The sequence below is a fragment of the Taudactylus pleione genome, unplaced genomic scaffold, assembly GCF_031769625.1.
Source record: "Taudactylus pleione unplaced genomic scaffold, aTauple2 ptg000497l, whole genome shotgun sequence".
In the NCBI taxonomy this organism is placed as follows: Eukaryota; Metazoa; Chordata; class Amphibia; order Anura; family Myobatrachidae; genus Taudactylus; species Taudactylus pleione.
Genome location: NW_028284899.1, coordinates 1771332 through 1789067, shown reverse-complemented (window position 1 = coordinate 1789067; position 17736 = coordinate 1771332). Strand labels below are relative to the sequence as shown.

The 17736-nt window shown below is 43.1% G+C and overlaps 1 protein-coding gene across 1 annotated transcript in view; it reads right to left on the bottom strand.

Moving 5' to 3' along the window:
* The window catches only part of LOC148502422 (putative glycine N-acyltransferase-like protein 1B), a 97200-nt gene that overhangs the window by 33544 nt on the left and 45920 nt on the right, over positions 1 to 17736 (bottom strand). The window contains exon 2 of the mRNA XM_088449817.1: positions 5014 to 5092. Within this exon, the coding sequence (XP_088305943.1) occupies positions 5014 to 5091 (78 nt within the window). The 5' untranslated portion in view covers position 5092. The remainder of the gene's footprint in view (positions 1 to 5013; positions 5093 to 17736) is intronic.

Here is a 17736-nt window from a genome sequence, read left to right as displayed (position 1 = left end):
GTGTCCGAGCGTCCTTGGCATATAATGGTTACACGCTGTCTCAGTGTAATAGCAGTATCTTAACTGCAGTTGGGCTTTGGCATGCCGTATTTCCAAGTGTCCTTGGATCCTATTGGGCTCCACTGTTCCCCGGGTATATCACAGGTGGTTGCGCTAGATGTCTGGGCTCTAATCCTATATTTATATGGTTACAGCTAGATCCCCTTCCGTAGATGTACCCTGACGTCATCAGTTACTGTCCAATGTCATTCCCTACCATCCACATGGGCACAGAGGGGGAATATAATCTTGTGGCAAGTGAAGCGAGTCACCGACCCCGAAGCGTGGCGAGTGAAGCCAGCCCCCAAGGGGACAACTTTCCTCTTTTGGTGGACAGTATGGGCAGAAAACTGCACTTCCGTCCTCACTTACGTCACTTCCAGGTACAAAATCTGAAGGGGCAATATACCTTACCCTATTTATACCCCAGTTGGTGCCGCCATTTTTTCCAGTTTGCGCATGCGCAGTATGCGTCATGCGTTTCAAGCCTCCTTCTGGATGGCTTATACTTTTTGGTGGCCTCATTCTCAAATCTGTCATCCCAACAGTCACTCCAAGTGTCATAAGCTTTAACTAGAGATGAGCTGGTTCGGATCTAAGAGATCCAAACCCACCCGAATTTGGGGGATCCAGGGCGATCCAAGCGCAGCTCGGATCTCCTTGCCTGCCCCGGATCCCTGACCCGAGGCAAAATCTCGCGACCCCTCTGTCGAGTCACAAGGTTTTGTTTTCAGCGGGCTTAACGCTGATTGGCTGAAAGAGCTGTCTATCAGCATTAAGCCCATTGAAAACAGCACAAAAGAAGAAAAGAAGATGGTGCCCATCATCCCCCGCCGCCTCACACCGCCGGCACCCTCCGCTGCCAACACCGCCGACACCCTCACTGGCAGCATCCCACGCTGCCAACACCACCACTGCTGACACTCCTGCACTGCTGCCCAATGTACTGAGGACACTGTCAGCGACCCCCCACACTGCTGACACTGCTGACACACTGAGTCTGGTAATGTATATGCACACTGGTATTAGGCACAATTCTAGGTAAGTCCTACAAGTTATATACTGTAGTGCAACTTTGGTTCATTTTTGGGGCGTGGGTCCCCCTGGATTGCTTTGGTTGATCTGTTTCAGAGCACCGCATTATAACACATTTTTCTTTTATAACACATTTTTACCCTTCACGGTTTGTTTATTATACATGTACTTCACTTTTTTATTTTCATTTCTTTATATGCAGCTGTGGCTGCTCTTAACTATCTCTATTACACTGCACTTTTCTTACTATGGCAGGGCCCTGGGGCAGTTTAGCTGGGCCAGCTTGGGGGTGTCCTGTGCTCTGGATTTGAATCCTAGTATGTTAGGGACCTACCCTAAAGAGGTTACCTGGATATGGTGGGTAGGCCCATTACCTTGGCCAAGATTATGCTAAAAACCTCTATCGATTGCAAAATTGTATAGAATTTATATATTATCAATAATTTGGAGTTGTGCACCTGAGATTTGTCTATTTTTGTGCCTGCAATTAGTCTCAACAGGTAGCACCTCCCATTATATATATATTCAGGGTGTGCAGTCCAGAAATCTTTCCCATACACTGAGGACACCACCCCCGCTCTGCCGACACCGCCGGCACCCTGCATTGAGAACTACCTTGCATTGCCGACGTCGTCAGCAAACCTGCAATGAGGACACCGCTGGCACCCACGCACTGCCGACACAGCCAGGAAACCTGCACTAAACACACCACTGGCACTCCCGCACTGCCGACAGAGCCAGCAGACCTGCACTAAAGACACTGCTGGCACCCCCGCACTGCCAACACAGCCAGCAAACCTGCACCAAAGACACCGCTGGCACCCCCGCACTGACGACACAGCCAGCAAACCTACACTAAGACCCCGCTGGCACCCCCGCACTGCCGACACAGCCAGCCAACCTGCACTAAAGACACCGCTGGCACCCCCGCACTGCCGACATCACCGGTACCCTTCAATGAGGACACTGCCAGCACTGCAGCATTGCCATCCCATGTACTGTGGAGTGAGGACACCATCTGCAACCCCGCTCTGCCGACACTGCTGTCACAGTAAGTGCACTATTGGTGTATCCAACCCACACTGTGTAACACACTGTATACATGTTGGAAATTAGAAACTGAACAGCCACATGTTAGTGCCGCCCACTGTGTCACTTAGCTTAGTCAGCCAGCTAGCTGGATGCAACCTTTTCGCCTTAACTAGATGAAGCAAACAATATTGTGAGGTGGTCAAAATTGATTGGAAATTACTGGAAATAAATGTTATTGAGGTTAATTATACTATAGGAACAAAAACAGGCCCATTTTATGTGATTTTAGCTGTTTTTATGATTTTTTAAGAAAAAATCCAGGTTTAAAACCAGAACACGAAAACAAAACACGGAGGAGAGGTTTTGGCAAAACCAATGCAGATCCAAAATCAGGGTAGATCCAGATCCAAAACCAAAACACGGGGGTCGGTGCACATCTCTAGCTTTGTCCATCTCTCAGCACCACCGAGCCTAGTCTAGAACACTATGGCTCCAGTGGCCATCTTATGAATATATCGGGCGGCCATCTTTATGTAGCTCGTATATTTCCTTTGTTTGTACAGATACTCATATTTTTATAATTTTAACGCCCATCTTTGTATGAATCCTGACAACCTTTTCTGCAAGTATACATAGGAAAAGATAGCTAAATACCAATGATCTCATTATAAACACTGAGACTGCTAATTCTACAGTGGTATACTTCTATACACAATCTATAGAGATTTCAACTATACTATTTTTAGAAATTCCCACAAATCTTCATTATCATGAGAAGTATATCAGTTAATATAAGGTAACCAATTAAAAATTATATATTTAGTATATCGTATGTACACATTTCCACTAGTTTTAGAAAAATAGTGTCTATATATTTAATAAACCATAAGTATCCATTTTTCTCACTAATTAAAGAAAAATAGGGAGGGTGAACCCACATCCATATGCAATAAAATTACCCGTAGATGGTTCATAAAGGGAGGATAAAAAACATATACATGATCTTATATAATCATAAATAAGAGAGAAAGGAAGGGAGGAAGGGACCAGGAAAAGTAAGGAAGGGAAGGGAGGGGGTCAAAGAGATGCTGTTCAGGGGGGAGGCTATATGGTATTAAGTTCAGTGGTGTCATTTAAACCTAAAGGAACCAGAGTATGGAGCCTAAATATCCAATATTCCTTCCTTCTACACAACCTCGTAAATCAGTCACCCCCTTGCAATTAATCCTAATTTGTTCAATAGCTTTAATATTAATCTGTTCTAGATTCCCATTCGGACATTCCGAAATATGTTTATACAAAGTATCATTTTGAAAAAAAATTTGGATGTTTCATTGATGTTCCATATATCTGGCATGCAAGGTTCTTATGGTATGACCAAAGTATTGCATACCACATCACATTGTAAAATATAATTCATGAATGTGGATCTGCAGTTAATAAATTAATTGATCTGGAATTTTTCTGAATATGCTTTGGACTCAAACTGTTATTTTTCTTCTCATATATTTACAAGTGTCAGTTATTTTTTTCGCATTTATGAAAAGCCTTGGACTTTTGAGGGATCCAAATGCTTTCTTTTTCTATAGTATTTATATTTTTGGGTTCAAATAAACTTGGAGCTAATTTTAATTTCAAGTTATCTGCTTTCCTAAAGATTACTTTATCACTCAATTCAGCCCCATTGTTCAATACTTCATCAAATTTTTATAAAGGAAAGTTTTTCTTTATAATTCTCTAAATCTTATAGGTCTCTGTATTGAGTTGAGTCACAAACATCATAGATCTATCTTTATCCATGGATTTTTTATTCACCCTATCATTTAATAGACTTTCTATTTATATCTCTTATTCCATCTAAGGCTCTGTCTAATATCTCGGATGGATAACCTTGCTCCAAAAAATGACTGATACAGGTTTGTTGCCGGCTTAGAGAAAGCTTCCAAGGTAGAACAATTTATTTTTAATCTTAAGAATTGGCCTTTTGGTATATTATCTTCCATTGTTTATAATGACCACTTTTATAGTTTACATATCTATTCTGATCAACCTTTTAATATAGGTTAATCTTGTTGTTTTAGAAAGTGAGCGCAATATCCAGAAATTGATCTTGGTGGCATGAATTGTGTTTGTGATTTTAATACCAAAATAATTATTATTCAAACTCTTTAAAAATACTTTAATACAAGAAAACTCAGTGTCCCAAACAAAAAAATAAATCATCAATATACCTGCCATATAGGACCAGATCCGCCCCCAGCCCACTCCCCCAAACATGTTGGTCCTCAAACCTACCCATGAATAGGTTGGCATAGCTGGGGACAAAGCTCATCCCCATGGCAGTAGCCCGTGTTTGCCGAAAAAATTGTGAATTAAATACAAAGTAATTGTGATATAGTATAAAACTAATCACTTTTAACACAAGTTCCGTCTCATTCTTCGTGATAGTTTCATCCATTGATACGTAGTATTCTACTACTTAAATTCCTAATTCATGATCAATGTTTGAATACAATGGTTCGACGTAGCAAGTTACAAAACAGTAATTTGATTTCCATGTAACATTCTTAATCAATTTCAGGAAATGTGTTGCATCTTTAATATAAGATTTTAAATGTTTCACATATTTCTGTAGAGAACTATCTACAAAGAATGAGAGCTAATTTATCATGAAACCCACTTCCGAAATGATGGGTCTCCCTGACGGACAACTCCCTGCCAACCACTCTCTTGCCCCAGAAGAACTCCTGGTGGCATGTTAGTTTGTGTATGCTCTCAGTAAAGTCACACTTCTGCAGAGTGTGTGTCTTGTTGCACTCTTGCTACAAAGGACAAATCTACAGTGGCCATGTCTGAAACCATGCTTTGCTTCCTGACCACATGTAAGTAGAATGTTTTCTCATTTACCTTCATTGAGTCTGGGAGACTGTGGGTCAGAGCTTTCTGTAGAGTAATCAGCCTGGAGGTTCCGGTCAGAAGCAGCATTCTGAGGAGAGAATAACAAAAATAATTTGATTTCTAAGCATCTCTGATTTCTGTATTGCTAAAGAGAGAAAAAAATATATTAACCCTTTGAAGCATGACACAAACTAAAACTCATAAAGTCATAGAAATTTTATACAAATGGAGTTAGGGGGTTAACATAAATGATTTATTATTATTATTATTATTATTGTTATTATTATTAATAAATAATAATAATAATAATAATAATAATACAAATGAGAGATAGTTTTTATTTAATTTAGCCATATAATAATCACTTTATAAAAATTTAAGCCGATACCTTGTAGAAAGCAATTCAGGAGCCCAAACAGTGTATTTAGTAATTCAGGAATCAAAAAGAGGAGCAACATGAAGATTATTAACACATATTTTAAAGGAGGATAAACAGTAAAGAAATAAATACATTTCAGTAACTGTTATCCTCATTAATGTAACTGTGAGCAGTCAAGATAATGTAATTAATAAACATGTATGTAATACATTCACTTAAAAACTTTGGGGCATATTTATCAAGCAAATTTTGTGGGAACAAACATTTTTAGGGGATACCCGTAAAGTGTACTCGCTTCCAAAGCCCCTGACGCTGGATGTGTTTCTTAATACATTCCTGCGGTACATAATTTCTTATTGCTGGTAATAAGTAATGCTAATTATTGGGTCTAAAACCCAATAGTTAATAAATGGGTCCCTTAGGAAACTATTAATCAGTATGGCCCAAAATTAAAGATTTTCTCTATATACCTTAATTAACATTTTCACATTCTTTTGTAGAAATTAAGTTTCAGGGCCATTTATTAATCACTGATATCTCCTACTTACAATTCTTTCCCCCCCCCCAATAATTTCCAGAGTCCCCAAACTTTTTTCAGAACTTGTTAGTGTAACTATATGCGATTCTGAGATGGCGTACAGCCCCAAATCTCATCACAGGCTGCAATTATCACATCAGCCTGTGCAGGAGTACGGTCTTTTCAGACTCCTCCCCGCTGTGTCCCCTCTGTTTCACACAGCTCCTCCATCCATTCCCTCTTTCCTCCTCTTCTCCATGGCACCCGGCACTGAAGCCAAAGCAGCTTCAGTGTAATATCTGCAACTGCAAAAAGATTACCATTTTTAACTTTTATTTGAAATTAGATTAATTGCCAATGAGAATATATATAATATAGACACCAGTAATTTACATAATTTCAAGTAAAAGTTAAAATAAAACAGTAACTGTAGCAATCTTCTTACAGTCGCAGATGTTACACTGAAGCTGCTTTGGCTTCAGTGTCGGGTGCAGTGCAATGCAGAAGAATAGCATGGTACCTGTTCTTACCACTTCATTGGGATCACACAATTGCCCCTTTTCAGTCGGGCAGACCCGGAGGGGGGCCCCGCAGCTGCAGCGATTTCTCTGCCTGCTGTTGTAGGAGCTCACACCTTCCCTTCCAGCCGGTAGGACCCAGCAGCTGAATGGCTGCAGCTGTCTAAGATATCTCCCTGTCAACCGGGCACACCCGGCGGGGGGGCCTGCAGCAGCAGTGATCTCTCTACTGTTGCAGTAAATCACACTTAACCTGCACAGAGTAGCATGAAAGAAGCGCAGTGTGACACCAGTGAGTAACCCAGCGGCAAACATAGGATTTTGAAAGGGAGGTTTCCAAATCCTTGGTTACCGAACCAATGAAAAAGCATCTAGCCTCAAATAAATATATATACATATATATGTCCAAATATAATAATGCACTCACATCACATCAAAGCAGCATTGGGGTACAACCTCTTTTTGGATCCAAATATATCCAAAAAGACGCGCCTTATATTTTAAAGGAAACATCAGAGGGCACTCACCAGCAAAAGTATGCTTACTTCATTTATTGCAGACAATCATTTGGTTGCAGTCATCGCCATTGTAGCCAACGTTTAAATCCTGTGGGACCTTTGTCAAGGCTTCATAAACAACCATAGTACAAGTGCAACATACACTTCACTTCAGGGAAGCTGTTGGTGAAGGTGAAGTGTATGTTGCACTTGTACTTGTACTGCCCCATATACAGTGCCCCCAGTAATGCCTCTTATACAGTGCCCCCAGTAATATCCCATATACAGTGCCCCCCTATGTAGTGCCCCCAGTAGTGGTCCCCCTATGCAGTGCCCCTTATTAAGTGCCCCCAGTAGTGGTCCCGCCTATGCAGTGCTCCCAGTAGTGCCCCCAGTAGTGGTCCCCCCTATGCAATGCCCCTTATACAGTGCCCTCATTAGTGGTCCCCCCTATGCAGTGCCCCAGTAGTGCCCCTTATACAGTGCCCTCATTAGTGGTCCCCTTATGCAGTGCTCCCAGTAGTGCCCCTTATACAGTGCCCCCAGTACTGGTCCCCCCTATGCAGTGCCCCTTATACAGTGCCCCCAGTAGTGGCCCCCCAATGCTGTGCCCCCAGTAGTGCCCCTTATACAGGGCCCCCAGTAGTGGCCCCCTATGCAGTGCCCCCTGTAGTGCTCCTTATACAGTGCCCCCAGTGGTGGTCCACCTATGCAATGTCCCGAGTTGTGGTCCTTATACAGTGGGCCAGTAGTGGTCCGCTCTATGCAGTGCCCCTTACATATACAAAACAAGACACACACAACATACTTACCTGAATCCCCGATCCTGCACCCGCCACCGTCCGCTCGGTACTATGGGAGAGACATCATGATGTCTCTCCCATCACCCACTGTGGGATCTGGAAGGCGGAGCTCATGAGTGAACTCCAGCCTGACTCGCTCCTTGGATGCAGCAGCCAATGAGAGTCTGTCTGACTCTCATTGGCTGCTAAAACAAACACACCGCTGCCGGTGTGTTTGTCACTGTGTAGTGCGGACCGCACTCACTGTGGTTCGCACTACACTTACTGAAACCAACGGTGCTACATCACTGATTGGCGGACAGGGAGGGAGGGGTTTCTGGGTACTCAGAAACCCCCCCTACGTGCGCGTATGCAACCTGTCCATAATTTCTCTGCAGCCGCTGCCGTGGGCCCCTGGCTGCCATTCCAACTTCAGAGATCCAGAAGGAGGAAGAAGATGGAGCCCTCTCTCTGCACATTCACCTCTCCAGCACAAGCAGCCTGTTAGGCATTGGGAATCTCTCACCTCTTCCATGCAGTGCAGAAAGTCATGGATGCGGTTGCATGTATGTGCTCGGATGCGGAGAGGCTAGTGATACTTAACACACTTCCAAAAAGCTGTCCCTGCTGAAATAGCAGCATTTTGGAAGTGATACTTTAGTTAATGAGGCATGATGAATGCCTCCGAACTGTTTATTGAAGTCACTGAAAGTTCAAAACTTAATGATCACCTGTCACAATTTTATCATGATGAATATACCCCATAGTAATACATTTAATATTTTAGTGCTGTTATCATTTCAATCAAAATGTTCAGAGTGCCCCTAAAAGGAGTCTTTGCCACTTGCCTTCACAAGAAACTGTACAGTATTATAAAATACGTGATCTAACAGCAAATTGGTAGTAATCAACACTAGAGCATATTGTGGAACTAATGATAAGTCCCTCTCCTATAGAACTGTCCACAAATAAAGCTTTCCAATAAAGGAGTCAATACTCACTGTCCAGATTTAATATATGGGGCCGTATTCAATTAGCAGCGATAATTTCGCTGCCGTCGCCGGGATCTACTTTCCGCCTACATCGTGTGGACGTGGAAACTTATCGGGCGTGCCCCCGCTATTTGCTCTATTCAGTTCCAAAGGACGCGAAAACGGCCGCAATGTCGGAACAGGCAGAAAGTGCTGTCAGAAATAGGGAAATCGGCCTGACCCCCTCCAAATGCACTAACATTGGGGATCACTATAGATGCCCCCCGATTAGCCCTAATGAAGGTATTTGGGGTACTTAAGTTGTGCCAATTGGTGCCAATTAGCGCATTAACACAAGTGGTGAAGAATAGCATTAAGCAATATTTTTTGGCAAAAATAACTACTCCCAGCAAATTTGAGGTACATGAAAATGGGTGCTAGCATATTTTTAAGTTGCTAAAGTGAAGTTTTAAATGATGTAAAAAATCCACCTGCCGGAAGCACCTGCAATCAAAAAATTACCTGCCCCATACTTGGGGACCCCACTGAAGTCTATTTCGCTACTTTTTATGTTTGTACCCAAACTTTGAACTTTTTCACCCCCATATTCAAAGTAATTTTTAGGGGTGTCCCTCTTTTTTTTTTTAGGGATTTTTTTTTACGTAGTTATCCTTTGTGGGGCTATCCAAAGGGTGCAGAGTGGTTTTCCGACGTTTGTACCCCAAAACCGCTATTCTGCACATTTTTTCTCCACCTATTTATAGGCAAATCTTTTCCGCCTACTACATTGCATTGACTTTTCCACGTACGCGAAAAGTCTTTGCAATTGAATAGGGCGAAAAGTTTCTGCCTGACGAAATGACTTCATCCGCGATACTTTTCCGCGGATTCGGACTTTTCGACGCTAATTGAATACGGCCCATGTTCTCACCCAGGTTAGAACCGTATGTCCCGTAAGCATGGTGAATAAGGTGAAATACTGTTGAAGCAAGTGAATCAGCGACCAATGTAATCACAGCAGTGAGACCAACCAGCAGCGTTTCCCTCCAGACCAAGGTATGACCTGCCGACAGGGTGCCGTAAAGGTGGAGGATCAGCTGCTGGTCTCAATCCTTTGTCCGTAAGCGCAACAGGCTCTCCAGTTAGCCGGTGAATATTGTCACTTTCCTCTCGCTCGTGTAGCGGAGGCCCGATGGTGTAAGCACTTAATCCTAATGAGTTCGTAATTAACAGCAATCGGTCGGGCAGTGGAAGGGAAATGAATAAAATAGAGATGGTCTGAGCGGTCTCTGGATCCTTGATGCATTTCTCCGGGTATCAAGACTCCCGGTTTCCTCAGAAGGTATAATCTCCAGTGTGGGAGTGTGGGGTTTAAATAGCTGCACTTTCTCATTAAACCATCCACATTCTGGGCCGCCATCAGGGGGGGGACTGCTAGGTCTCCAGTCCCGGGCCGGGAGAGAGAGGGGGCTCGGGTGGTAGCGGTGAGTAGAGATGGCTAGTGAGTGAGTGTCTCAACACACTGACTCGAATCAGTCAGATGTTCGAATGATTCGAGTCACTCAGCGTTTGGTGTGTCTGGACACCCACCTCTCTAACCTCTCTGTCAGTGGGAGCCTGAGTCATTGGCAGCTCCACCCCCTACACTGCTGATCCGACCTGATCATACTTCTCCACTGAGTCAGATCAGCAGAGTAGGGGGCGGGGCTGTTAGCGACTCACTCTGAGTCGTGCAGCTACTGCCAGGGCTTGGGGGAGTGCACTGATTCAGGAGAGTCAGTGCAGAAACCTGAGCTGCAGTGCTGGGCTGCCGGGGGCAGAGCTGTCAGCGACTCACTCAGAGTCGCCGGCACTTCTACTTCCTACAGCTCTAAAGAGCCATGTCCCAAGACACTGTATCAAGACACACCACTGAGTTGAGCCATGTGGCTCAACTCAGTACAGTGAATCGTTCTGCCCATCCCTAGCGGCGAGGAAGAGTATCGGCATTATGGAGCTGGCCGCGAGCCAATCACTTCTCGTGGAACGGCAGCCACTCCTGATTGGCTGCCATTCCATGAGCTGTGATTACTTGCAGCCAGCTCCATAGTTCAAATGCTACAGCGCCGATGCTCTTTCTCCCTGCCTGCCCCTCTCAGGAAGTACTATAAAAAAGCAGGTATGTTGACCCTGCCTCGTTCCCCCCCCCCGACGTCGTTATCGTGCAATCACCTGTCAAAATCGCCTAGTGGATGGACAGTATAACAGGGATCTGTTCAATTACAATAGCCCCTAAAGCTGGCCATCCACTATACAATTATCTGTCAGATATCTGTCCAATCTGGCTGGTTGGAATGAAAACGTAATGTATGGGAGCAAATTACAGTCAATTATATGGTTTTAAACACTAAAAAAAGGGCAAAAAATTTTTTTCAAATTGGTTAAATTTGTGTGTTTTAACTTTTAACCAATTTGTCTGAACAACCATTTTTGGCTATTTTCCAGTGTTTGTGAACAAATGGACGATTGTCATTTGCTCCCATACATTAGCAGGTTTTCATTCCAACCAGCCAGATTGGACAGATATCTGACAGAAAATTGTACAGCGGATGGCCAGCTTAAGAGTTCAGGATTGCATGTTCCTGTATAAAATAACGAGCCACGATATGTTTAGTCATTCCATTCACAATATTATGTCAGTGTTAAATGAATTGAATTTTAAATTTCCTAGTAGTACGGCCAGGCCAACGTATTGTCTCTTACATGGACATGACAATACCTAAAGAGCAAAGTCAGTTTCACAATTAGTGAGGGTTCTAATCATAAATTCTTTCCCAGTATTTGTCGAAAAAAAACTCCTTTGTCTATTTGATATGTGTTTGCATGTAGTGCACCTAGCGTGATTACATTTAAAGCACCCAACTATTTTAGAAGTCCATTCATTATTATTCGATATCTTAGTTTTCACCTGTTGAGACCAGTTTTCTTTAAAGATTGTCGGCCTTCTTAAACACTATAGTAGGTTTACTTAGTAATTCATTTTTCAAGACAGGGTCTAATGATAGGGAAATTTATAGTCTTTATATGTTTTTAATCTTATATTCCAGACTATTTAGTTTGGACACAAAAACAGCAGACTTATCAAATTCACTATTCTTACTGGAGCTAGTATGTCTTTTTGAAAGTAGTATAGTTCTATCTAAAGACAATGTTTCCTCAAATGTCCTCTCAAGTAACTCCTGGGGATAAGATTTATCTCTGAAAGAATCTATCAAAGAGCTTGCCAGTTCGGAAAATCTCTTGGAGTCGGTAGAGTTGCGCCTCACTCTGCGCAACTGTCTTCTCGGTATGTTGCAAAGCCAACTTTTTTGGTGATCACTATTATAACCAATGTAGTTATTGCAATCCACATCTTTCTGTTAAGTCGATGTGCAAATTTGATAATCTAGAATATCCAACGTGATATCTAAAAAACTAATAGTGGACAGATAAGTGCTCGTGAACATGAGATTAAAGGGATTGTGATTTAAGTGATGTACAACCGCGTAATAGAAGATAAATCCCCTTTCCAAATAAAAAAATTAATCATCTCTATAACGGTCTTATAGGACCAGGTTCGCGGCGAAGGGGCTGTACCAGACAAACTCATAATTGAATGTGCCCATTGCTGTGTTGAGGACCACTAGATAGAAAACGTGATTAAATAAAAAAAAATTGTGGGTGAGAATAAAGTGAATAGATGATAGAATAAATTCACTCTGTTCCGCCGACATCTCTGGAGCCACCATAAGCTCCTATCTACCATTTCTAGACCGAGGTTGTGAGGTATATTCATATACAGTGATGTGACTTCACATGTCAAAAAATAATAATCCTCTTTCCACTCTATCTTAGATAATTTCTCAAGAAAATGGATGGTATCTCTCAAATAGGATCTCAAATGGGATGCCCAGGTGGATTGTGCTGTGTTTTGTGTATCCTAAAGAGGTGATAATAAGTGGGGGTGATAGGGTGTGTAGGAAAAAGAAATGTGAGGATGTCCGCAGTGATAATACTTTTTTCAAAAACTCCTCGTAATAAATTAGATAACTCCATTTGAAAATGTTTAGTAGGATTGCTTTTGAGGTGTAGAATTTTGGGTTGGAGAGTTGTCTAAGTGCCTCTGATACATAATCAGAGGTATCCTGGACAACTTCCCCGCCCCCCCTTATCTGCTGGCTTAAATGTTAGTGATGAATCCTCCTGGAGTACTTTCAAAGCACATCTTGTTCTGAGAGACTATGACAATATTTCAAATCTCTATTGGCCTTACTACATAATGCTTCAAATTCTTTTAAAGTTTTTTGATAGAATGTCTATACAGGAGCACTATTATATTGAAGGGGAAAATATTGTGACTTAGCCTTACAACTAGTTAACACCATCTCCTGAGAGGTCTCGAGATGCCAAAAATAGGGATATGAACACCAGGCTGATTATCATTTTCTTTGAGTAAGCTGTATAGTTCATTAAGCGGGATATTATCCTCTTTTGTACGTTCTCTAATATTAGGGAGTATTGAATTATCTGTAACAATAGGTGATCCTTCAATCCTCCATTTTTTAAGGGCCTGTGAAATAGCGTTTACGACAAAGGTTTCTGATAAACCCGTTTAGTTCGACAAATAAATCAAATAAGTTAGGACTAGAGGAGGGACCAAATTTTAGTTCCTTAAGAAGCAAACTGATTTGGGCTTCAAACAGATCTTTAATAGAAAGGTTCAATACCTCTTTAGCATTTTTATTAATTAAATTAGATTCTCTGCCACCCTCCCTCCTCGTTTTCCTCTAGGTCTCGGTCTGTTCTGCGTGTTGGAGTTCTGTCTATGGGGTTTAATGTGTGACTGTGATGGAATATCTGAGGATGCGATGTTGTGTGTTTCATATCCCTGTCTATGGGCCTGATTCTCTACGGATCGCTATTTTGCTAATGCGCATGCAATGCGGTTGCTAATATCAGCGGTGATATGCAAATGCATTGCGATTGCAGTATAACATTGCGATCACAGCCTCACATAAGGACGCCCACTTTCCCCTGTCCCACATACGTAATACTTAGCAATATAGTGAAGCGATCATTAACATCGGACCCATACGCACACTTGCACAAGCCCAGACCTTACTCAGAAATTGATAACAGACACGCACGCTATCAATGCTATGGCTGTATATGGCATCGCAGTGCCTAATTTATGCACGTCCCTGCAATGCCGTTGAAACGCACTGGCACGCCTGCGTTTGCCCAACCATCCCCTCCCTCACCACCCACAAACGGCACTTCCTGTCAGTCACTTTGCTATGGGTCTGCGTAGCCTTTGGTTTGCGCACGCGCACTGTAATGCATACGCATGCACAGAACGCAACAATCGGCTGATTACGTGCATATTAGCAACTGCGATCCTTGCTGAATCAGGCCCTCTGTATGTACTTGGTCTCTTCCCCTCCAAGACCCTGGGTTGACTATTCACATCTCTAGATTCCCTGTTTATAATTCTCCTAGAGCTGTTTCACTGTGTACAATGTAATTGTTTCACCATTATCATCGCTATCAGTCAAATCAGATAAAAGTCCGTATTCAATTTGAGGCAAAAAGTCCGGATCCGCGATACTTTTTTGCCGATGACGTCATTTTCACCTGTTTTGCTTTTACCCCGTATTCAATTTGAAAGACTTTCTGCCTAGGCGGAAAGTCAATGCAATGTAATAGGCAGAAAAGTTTTGCCTATGAATAGCAGGCGGAAAAAAGTGCAGAATTGGGATTTTGGGGTGCAACATTGCGGGAACCCCCCTGCAGCCTTCAAAGGTAATAAAAAAAACACTTTAGGACACCCCAAAAATGACTTTGAAAAAGGGGGTGAAAAAAAAAAGTTGGGGTACAAAGTTAAAAACTAGCGAACTTGACTCTGGGGGGTCCCCAAGTATGCCCCAAGTGTTTTTTGGATTGCAGGTGCTTGTGGCAGGTGGATTTTTCACAATTTTTTCAACTTCACTTTAGGAAATTTTAAATATGCTAACCTCCATTTCAAGTACCCCAAATTTGCTGGGATAAGTTATTGAAAGGGAAAAATATTCCTGAATACTATTCTGCACCACGTATAGAAAAACGCTATTTAGCAGCTATTGAGCCCGTTTAAAAACACCAAATACCTTCAACAAGCTAAATCGGGGGGTACCATAGTGAACCCCTATGTCAGGCAAGTAACTGCAGATAACACGGCCTGCTATTGGTGTTACTGCCCAGCTCTCTCTCACTATACAGTAGCTGTATGTGTACAGTACATGAGGCTAGTAAATGCAGGTAACACTGCCTGCTATTGGTGTGACTGCCCAGCTCTCTCTCTCGCTATACCGTAGCTGTATGTGTGCAGTACATGAGGCTAGTAACTGCAGGTAACATGGCCTGCTATTGGTGTGACTGCACAGCTCTCTCTCACTATACCATAGCTGTATGTGTACAGTACATGAGGCTAGTAACTGCAGGGAACACTGCCTGCTATTGGTGTGACTGCCCAGCTCTCTCTAACTATACCATAGCTGTATATGTACAGTACATGAGGCTAGTAACTGCAGGTAACACGGCCTGCTATTGGTGTGACTGCCCAGCTCTCTCTCACTATACTGTAGCTGTATGTGTGCAGTACATGAGGCTAGTAACTTCAGCTAACACGGCCTGCTATTGGTGTTACTGCCCAGCTCTCTCTCACTATGCAGTAGCTGTATGTGTACAGTACATGAGGCTAGTAACTTCAGGTAACACTGCCTGCTATTGGTGTGACTGCCCAGCTCTCTCTCTCGCTATAACGTAGCTGTATGTGTCCAGTACATGAGGCTAGTAACTGCAGGAAACACTGCCTGCTATTGGTGTGACTGCCCAGCTCTCTCTCTCGCTATACCATAGCTGTATGTGTGCAGTAAATGAGGCAAGTAACTGCAGGTAACACGGCCTGCTATTGGTGTTACTGCCCAGCTCTCTCTCACTATACAGTAGCTGTATGTGTACAGTACACGAGGCTAGTAAATGCAGGTAACACTGCCTGCTATTGGTGTGACTGCCCAGCTCTCTCTCACTATACCATAGCTGTATGTGTGCAGTAAATGAGGCTAGTAACTGCAGGTAACACTGCCTGCTATTGGTGTGACTGCCCAGCTCTCTCTCACTATACCGTAGCTGTATGTGTGCAGTACATGAGGCTAGTAACTGCAGGTAACATGGCCTGCTATTGGTGTGACTGCCCAGCTCTCTCTCTCGCTATACCGTAGCTGTATGTGTGCAGTACATGAGGCTAGTAACTGCAGGGAACACGGCCTGCTATTGGTGTGACTGCACAGCTCTCTCTCACTATACCATAGCTGTATATGTACAGTACATGAGGCTAGTAACTGCAGGTAACACGGCCTGCTATTGGTGTTACTGCCCAGCTCTCTCTCACTATACAGTAGCTGTATGTGTACAGTGCATGAGGCTAGTAAATGCAGGTAACACTGCCTGCTATTGGTGTGACTGCCCAGCTCTCTCTCTCGCTATACCGTAGCTGTATGTGTGCAGTACATGAGGCTAGTAACTGCAGGTAACATGGCCTGCTATTGGTGTGACTGCACAGCTCTCTCTCACTATACCATAGCTGTATGTGTACAGTACATGAGGCTAGTAACTGCAGGGAACACGGCCTGCTATTGGTGTGACTGCCCAGCTCTCTCTCACTATACCATAGCTGTATATGTACAGTACATGAGGCTAGTAACTGCAGGTAACACGGCCTGCTATTGGTGTGACTGCCCAGCTCTCTCTCACTATACCATAGCTGTATGTGTGTAGTACATGAGGCTAGTTAGTGCAGCTAACACGGCCTGCTATTGGTGTTACTGCCCAGCTCTCTCTCACTATGCAGTAGCTGTATGTGTACAGTACATGAGGCTAGTAACTGCAGGTAACACTGCCTACTATTGGTGTGACTGTCCAGCTCTCTCTCTCGCTATACCGTAGCTGTATGTGTGCAGTACATGAGGCTAGTAAGTGCAGGTAACATGGCCTGCTATTGGTGTGACTGCCCAGCTCTCTCTCTCGCTATACCGTAGCTGTATGTGTACAGTACATGAGGCTAGTAAATGCAGGTAACACTGCCTGCTATTGGTGTGACTGCCCAGCTCTCTCTCTCGCTATACCGTAGCTGTATGTGTGCAGTAAATGAGGCTAGTAACTGCAGGTAACACGGCCTGCTATTGGTGTTACTGCCCAGCTCTCTCTCACTATACAGTAGCTGTATGTGTACAGTACATGAGGCTAGTAACTGCAGGTAACACTGCCTGCTATTGGTGTGACTGCCCAGCTCTCTCTCTCGCTATACCGTAGCTGTATGTGTGCAGTACATGAGGCTAGTAACTGCAGGGAACACGGCCTGCTATTGGTGTGACTGCACAGCTCTCTCTCACTATACTGTGACCTACTTCTAAATTCTGGGTATACGTAGGACGGGGGTTTCTAGATTCTTTTCTGTTAGTACAGAGAGGTGAGGAGGTAAGTATGCAACGATTTCAGAAAAGAAGTTTACAATCTTTTATTTCCACAACAGGTAATGTAGTATTTTCCACTAGTGTTTTTTTCTTAGAGCGAACCACAGATCTACTCACAACAGCATGTACAATAACAATAACATTTATTTTGTCTATTCACCAAACAACCAGTCAATTGGATTTTATTGTACAGGAACTTGGCCTCCTGGCCACGATCAGCAACTGTCGTCCCTGTGGGTTCAAAAATTATTGTTCGCAGCACAATAAAACACAATTAATCTTATCCACTATAATCACACCATAACAGAAATGGCAAACAACTTCAATTACTTTAAAATGTGCATTAACTCTCCTAACGCTTTCTGGCCAGAAGCTACACATCAATCACCTAATAACGTGACAAGTCCACCTGCGTGTACACCGCGTTGCCCGGGATAATGGTTGTACCTTTGTCCTTAGCCTGCTTGACAGAATAAGTTCCGCTTGCAATCAATGTGAAGCTAAATTGTTCCTAGCTGCGAATGATTCCACATTTATTTT